The 7563-nt window shown below is 35.0% G+C and overlaps 1 protein-coding gene across 2 annotated transcripts in view; it reads left to right on the top strand.

Moving 5' to 3' along the window:
- Positions 1–7563, top strand: part of LOC107751106 (protein FAM126B-like) — a 23087-nt gene that overhangs the window by 3532 nt on the left and 11992 nt on the right. Inside the window, exons 2-6 of one of the 2 annotated variants that reach the window (XM_016566706.1) lie at positions 2499–2581; positions 3586–3642; positions 4710–4814; positions 5666–5845; positions 5936–6016. In XM_016566706.1, the coding sequence (XP_016422192.1) occupies positions 3592–3642; positions 4710–4814; positions 5666–5845; positions 5936–6016 (417 nt within the window). In that variant the 5' untranslated portion in view covers positions 2499–2581; positions 3586–3591. Of the gene's footprint in view, positions 1–2498; positions 2582–3584; positions 3643–4709; positions 4815–5665; positions 5846–5935; positions 6017–7563 lie in introns of both variants that reach the window. The other variant, XM_016566707.1, reaches the window with a different exon arrangement.

Here is a 7563-nt window from a genome sequence, read left to right as displayed (position 1 = left end):
GATTTGCTGAAATCAAAACAGGGACGATAATAGGTGAGCGCCAGCCAATGAGATTGCCGTTTGCGTATTAGTTCCGCCCACTACCGGAGAAAGCGGTAGTTGTTAAAAGCGGAAGAATTCCAAAGGAATTCCAAAATAACTATTTTGACAGGAAAATACAACAAAGAATATCGTTTACATGTAGCGCGCATAGGTAGCGCGTCAATTCTCTCTCTCCCTCTCTCGCTGCGTTTTTTTTGCGTAACTTGTCAGTGAACTACGGCTATGTGTAGTAAATCCTGCTCCATCTGAAAGCACGTGATGATGATTTCCTGCTGATTACAGAACCAACATTACTATCAAAATGCGCATGACAATCGCATTCGATTAATCGTGCAGCCCTAATTGACACAGTGGCTGTCACAACTTGTTTTCATGACATATTTATTAAATAATTAAGAGTTAACTACAGGTTAAGTAAACTATGAATATATAGGCTAATATATTTAGCGAAATGCTCATTCATTTTTTTTCTAGTGAGCTGTGCATGCTGAATGATTTGGTCAATGACATTGTGACATTATTTACAAGCTGTTTATTGACGTCTTTCAACAGTTGAAACACTGAGATATTACATGATATGTGAGATGTTCATTCGTGTTTATTTAGTGTTATAACTAGTAATAAAGAGGAAGAGATGATCGCGTTCATTCACGTTCCATGCTGCTGTTTGAACCGAGGGTCCTATTCAGCGATCTGTCATGCCACATCAAAGACTGTCAAAATGGCAGTTATTACAGAGTGAAGATTTAGTCGCATATGCGAGTGATTTACTCGCAATGTAGAGGGTTGCTTCCTGGTATTCTGTAAAAGTTTTACTTTACTTTAAGTTTTAACTGTTAAATGTTAATTTGCAAATAATATGAAATCATAAAAACTACAGTAATTGTATAATTACTATAATAATTAATAAATAATACATTTTCTTGTTTGAGATTTGTTTAAAGTGTGTGTATACTATAATAATTAATAAATAATAAATTTTCTTGTTGGAGATTTGTTTAAAGTGTGTGTGTTACTTGTACATTAATATCATCTTAAAGGTTACAATGAACAACAGAGCAGGCTTTACATTTACTTCTAAATCTAATTTTAATATTATGTTTCTACTCCAATTCATTGCTAAAATAGGCCTATAATAATTCTGTCCATTGTATTGCAGTATTTAAACAATAAATGCCGTTTTGGCGCTGTTTAATGTAGAGTGACAGATCGCTGTAGGGCCTCGATCAACAGACGCAGCAGCGCGTAGCGCATAGCACATGTGAACTGATCATCTCCTCCACATTAATACCAGCTTCAGCACAAAATAAACATGACTAAACATCCAAAGGTAAGTTAAAAGAAAGAGTACAACTTTACAATCCGTATCCTGTCTCATGTAATCGTTCAATCAGTGTTTTAGCCGCACAAAGACGTCAATGTAACGGCTTGTAAACAATGTCACGTAACGTCATAGTCAGATAGAAAAATAAACTGTAGAGAGGGGCATTTTGCTAAATATATGCACCATATAACATATTCATTATAAATTTTACTGTTCTTCAGTGTTTAATTTATGTTTGAATAAATCCATCACGTTTTTATGACAGCTGCCATTGTTTATATTTCACAAAAACGAATTGAAGTAGAAATATTATGTAATTGTAACTTAATTAAGTGTAATTTTAACAAATAAGTCAATTTTAACCTTCAATATTATAGTAATATAGTACCAACTGACTCTCATGTAAATTTTACAGCATTTTTTTTCCTTGAGAAAATTTGGCATGTACTGTACCTGATATATATCCAAAATAATCGATATTGAATCGAATCGAATTGGTAATCGAATCTAATCGCAAGATTGTGAATGTGAATCGAATCGAATCGTGAAATTTGTGTCAAAACCCAGCCTTAATTATTTGAATTTCATGATAAAATGGACAGAATTTGACACTGTTTCTTAAAAGTAACAAAACACAAAGCTTATTCGATTATTGGGAGCTTTATGTGTGTGTATATACATGTATACATGCAAAGCTTTAAATGACCGCATATAACACTAGCTGTAAGTGCAGTAACCTCTGCTTCCTCTAGGCTATCTCAGGACATGTCTCAACAGCACAAGATTTTGTTTAGCGTGTAAAGCATCTGTTCTGTTCACCTCAGATTCACTCCCAAACCCCCAACACAGCGCTGCTGTCTAATCAGAGCACAGCACTCTCCCCCTCACAACACACTGCCATATGCAGAGCCTGCCATTTTAAGAGCTGCACACAAACATGCATAAACACAGACATCCTGTATTAGGACTGAATGGGGTAACACCTGTGTGTGTGTTTGCAATATTAAACGCTCAGTTTGGAACATGAGCCAACAGTCGCTGTAGTAACCGTGATGCTTATGTGTCTGGCAGGTGTGTGAGCTTTAATGGAGTTTTCTTATGAGCGGGATGTGTGTCTTCTTTTTATCTGCAGGCTGTTTGACCAGAGATCAAGAGACATGGAGAATCTGAGCCACATCTCTCCTCATCTACACTTCTGAGCTGGGTTTGAGGCAGGTGAGCCAAAATGAACACTAAAACGGTCTGGCCAATTTGCACATATTAAAACAATAATAAATCTAAATCACTGAATAACACATCTGAAGGAGTAAGAATTAAGTGCAGTATTGACCCAAAAATGGTAAGCAAATCAAATCGTATATTTCCAGGGATTCTTTGAAGAAGTTCAACCTTGCTAAAGAAACCCATCTGGTCTTAGATGGTTTATGCTGGTCTATATGGCTATTCCAAATAAATTTCTATTCATCAAGAAATCCTGTGAAAAACGGTATCATGGTTTCCACAAAAATACTATGCAGCACAACTGTTAACATTGATAATAATAAGAAATTACATTACAACCATTACACCAGTCTTCAGTGTCACACGATCCTTTAGAAATCATTCTAATAAATATATTTTTTTATTGTCAATGTGCTGCATAATATTTGTGTGGAAACCATGATACTGTTTTTGATGAATAGAAAATTCTAAAGAACAGCAATTATTTGGAATAGAAATCTCATTATCAGTATCATTACTGAATAAAAGCATTAATTTCTTTAAAAATCGTACTGCCCTCAAACATTTGACTGATGGTGTACTGTAGATATACTTTATATTTGTCTGTAAAACTATTTTAAGTATTTAAGCATAAACTTTTAGATCAAATGTTTTTTAAAGATCAAATTAACTATTCAATTTATAAATTAAGTCCAAGTGTGTCTAAACTTATAATAGTATGTAAAACCTGTGTCAGAGAAAATGACATTAAAACTAGCCATAAAACTGATTTGCATCACTTAATGGAATAATGCAAAATACTGTATATTTTCATGGTTGTTGAGAAAATAAATTTGCCTGGCCAATTTTTTTAATTCAATGATACTGACATTGTGGCAAAAAAGATAATTTTAGGCCATGGTTTTGGTGCAAGAGAGGTAATAATCTTCATTTATTACATTTTTTTTCTGTACATATTTTCGTACTCCCTTCACCTTTTCCTTATTTTCTCTCTCAGGAGGACCATGCTCTGCTCAGAGCGTGGTGTGGTGGAGGAATGGCTCTCAGAATTCAAGGTGAGAGGTTTGACATCCTTGCAGGATTTAAAGGGGTCATAGGATGCTACATGCACTTTTACAAGTTGTTTGAATTGAAATGTGTGTTGGCAGTGTGTGTACACAACCACCCTATAATGATAAAAATCCACCCAGTGTTTATTTTTTAATCTACTAAAATCTTTACTTTCTCAAATTGAGCCGATCTCAGATGCCTGTCTGTGTGATGTCACACAGACAGGCCCCTCCCACGACAGTTTGATTGACAGTAGTGTTTCATCACAGACTGGACTGGTGTCTTACCTTAGACCCGCCCTGAGTGAGCTGTCATCAGTCCGCCATTGTTTCACCGCCGGAGCAGATGTAGACAAGAATGACTCTTAAGCGATTGAGGTGTTCTGTTGTTGGATGTAATAATGAACATAGCAGTTGTCATTTACTCCTGACATCTGAGCCGCTGAAGACGCAGTGGATTACGTTTGTTTTTGAAGGGAATGCGCCCCCGATCTACCTAAATGCGTCTATGTTCGCGCGAATCATTCGTGATCCAGCTTAACCTACAGAAGAAGTGAGTATAAGGTTTTTTAATGAATCTTTGCAAATCGCTTTTCCTAATAATGTGCTAATTAGCAAGTTTCACGATGAATGCGGCTAAAGTAAACGATTCCTCTTTGAGCAGCTCAGAAGAGAGGGGCAGGGTCAGCAGAGCTCATTAACATTTAAAGGAAAATGCTACAAAACGGCTTGCTCTGAAAAGAGCTGGTTTTGACAGGGTAAAAAAGGTGTTTTTTACACTACCATTGAGAAATTTTAACCAAACTATGTTACAGACTTTTCATTAAGACCCTAAAGAATCATATCAACTTGTGGAAAATGGGCTTCCCCTTTAATATGAAATTTTTTATATAGCTCACTCAAATGAAGTCCTCCCTTCCCAGTGATCTGAGCGCAGTGTCCCATTAACCACATTTGGTTTCGGAATCTCAGAACTTAATGGAGGAATATTTTCAGCCTCCAAGTTAATTCAATTCCAGGCCGATTCAGGTTGAGGCTGCTTAGTCATGACAACCACGGTTTCTCCTCCTTAGACGTTACCTGACGATCAAATCCGCAGCTATTGTGGCAGCCTGCGTCTGAAGAAAGCTCTTGTACCTGCTCTCTACGCTGTTATTCAGGAGCAGCCCAGCAGTGAGGTATGATGAAGCGCTTGAAACACTTCAGGCCAGATTTATGTTTAATATAAGAATGTTATGGGTATTTTCTTGTCAAAAGGGTCTTTTGTTGGGTAATGATTCCTTCTGAAAGCACGTGGTGATATGCGCATTCAGAGGTGGTTTGAAAAGGCATGATTTGAGATAGGACTTGATTTATTTATTCAGAGTATTTAGTGTTGTTATCATTAACTGAAAAATTAAAACTATTAAAAATATTTTTCATTGATTGAAATTATGCTGAAATTAAACTACAAATATTAAATGAAACACTTAAGCTTAAAAAACTTAAAATGAGAAATGTTGCATTTGCAACTAATTGGAATAAAATAAGTTGAAGTACTAAAATGACTAAAACTGAAATCAAAAAGAAAGCTAAATAGAAATATTAAAAAATATATAAAAATGACAAAAGCATATAAAAATGACAAACTTAATCTGAAATTAAAATGAAAACCAAAAATGTTAGAATAAAAGCAAATTCAAAATGTTAATGAATAACGTAATCGTTTATATATATATATATATATATATATATATATACTGTGTATATATATATTATGAAAAACATTTTTGTCCCTTAAAAAGAGCAATGTGACAGCAAGATTTGCAAGGAAAGGAATATAATGTGATTTAATATTATTTCATATAATTTCATATCATATTATAATATATCAGTTGAATTTTTATAGTTTGTCTTAAATATGCTGCTTCCCTTATGCTTGTGTGTTTTTTTTATTCATGTTGTAAAGGAGTGTTCCTCTCGGTTCCTGTGTCCCGTACTGTCTCTTTTACTTTTTGTCATTGTCTTCTTTGTGTCTCTTCCTCTCTAGCTGCTGGCTCCGGTGTGTCATCAGTTGTTTGAGTTGTACCGGAGCTCAGAGGAGGGTTTGCGTCGGTTTACTCTGCAGTTCCTGCCTGAGCTCATCTGGGTGTTCTTGTGGCATTCTGCCAGTAGAGAGCGCTACCGCAATGGCTGCGTGGAAGCCCTGCTACTGGGGATCTATAACCTGGTGAGAGATTGGTGATTGTGCATTACCTGCATTTTCCTGAAATTCAGTATCTAAAGTTGACATACACTATATGTACGTCTTGTGTTACAGGAAATTGTGGACAGTAAAGGAAATGGAAAGCTGCTGTCATTCACCATACCGTCTCTCTCCAAGCCTTCAATATACCACGAGGTAAGAGGTGAAGTAAAATACAAACACTTTTTAATCTGACCTGTATTGGATGTCTGAGATACAGGAGGTATCAGTGTCAGATCAATGAAGATGATATCTTCTGTTATTATGCACACAAAACGCTGATCTGCTTTCATTTCACAGGGTACAGGAAACTAGAAAGTAATGCGCCAAACCTACAAAAAGCTAGAAAACCTAGTGTTTTACAAAAGGGTTTCTTTGATGATTTCTGGGGTGTTCTGGGAGCTGCAAAACCTGAGTAAATCACTGGGTTTGCTGGTTTAACTTAGCCCTTGTATTAGGTTAAAATAGTACAGTTGTTATAGTCAGGTCAAATTAACCTTAATTGGATTCACAATAATTAACAAAAAAACAAAAACTATTGTTTATATTTATTTATATTATATTTATGTATATTATATTTATTACTATTGTTTTTATTTGTATATATATCAATCAAATATAGTTATAACCCTTTCCTTAAAAATACTGTTTCAGTCTGGCATGCTGCACATAAGCATATAGGTGATATGCCGAGATTATCCCAATTTACTCCTATTTGGGGTAATGAACAATTTACACCTGGTAATAAAGATGGAGGATTTAAGATATGGAATATTAGAGGCATTCAGAAAATTATGGATTTATATGAAGATGGAGTTCTACTTTCTTTTGATCAGCTATGCCAGAGATATGTAATTCCCCAAAAGCATTTTTTTAAGTATTTACAGTTGAAAAGTTACATGTCATCAAAAGAAGAACAGATCATCTGTATACCATCTTTATCAAAATTAGAGGAAATAACTCTCGGAAATTTAGAAGGTAAGGGTCACGTATCTGTGTACTATAATTTAATGGTGAAACAGTACTGAATCAACATTGGACAAATTAAATGCCTGGAGAATGGATATACAGGAAGATATAGATGAGGAAGACTGGAACTATGCTTGTCTTAAAGCACAAACGCAGACAATAAATACAAGGTTTAAATTACTTCAATATAAATGGTTAATGAGAACCTATATAACACCTGTCAAACTTCATCAAATGTCTGCTAATATTCCAGATATATGTTCTAAATGCTTGGACGATAAAGGTACACTATATCATTGCTTCTGGGAATGTCCAAAGATACAAAACTTTTGGAAGGAGGTTATAAAATGTTTGTCAGACATGTTTAATATTGCAATTCCTTTGAATGTAAAACTTTGTATTCTTGGAATATATCCAATGGACGTTATACAAACATCAAGGCAGATTAAACTTGTAGACTTTGGTCTCCTTCAAGCCAGAAGAGTTATTGCATTAGGCTGGAAGAGTATGGATGCTCCATCTATGAAAATGTGGACAAAGGAGTTATCGAACTGTATCGGACTGGAAAGGCTAACTTACATTGCTAAGGGTAGACGGAAAGACTTTGATCAGCTATGGGAGCCATACACAAATATCATGTAAAATGGAAATGTAGACCTTACTGAAAAAGACATTGTAAAACATTCTCTGTAACAAATGTATTTATTTATTTATTTTATTATTATTTTATTTTA

This window comes from Sinocyclocheilus rhinocerous, unplaced genomic scaffold (assembly GCF_001515625.1).
Source record: "Sinocyclocheilus rhinocerous isolate Xijiao unplaced genomic scaffold, SAMN03320098_v1.1 scaffold1413, whole genome shotgun sequence".
NCBI lineage: Eukaryota > Metazoa > Chordata > Actinopteri > Cypriniformes > Cyprinidae > Sinocyclocheilus > Sinocyclocheilus rhinocerous.
The sequence above is the reverse complement of the archived record's forward strand: the minus strand, read 5'-3'. Positions and strand labels throughout refer to the sequence as shown.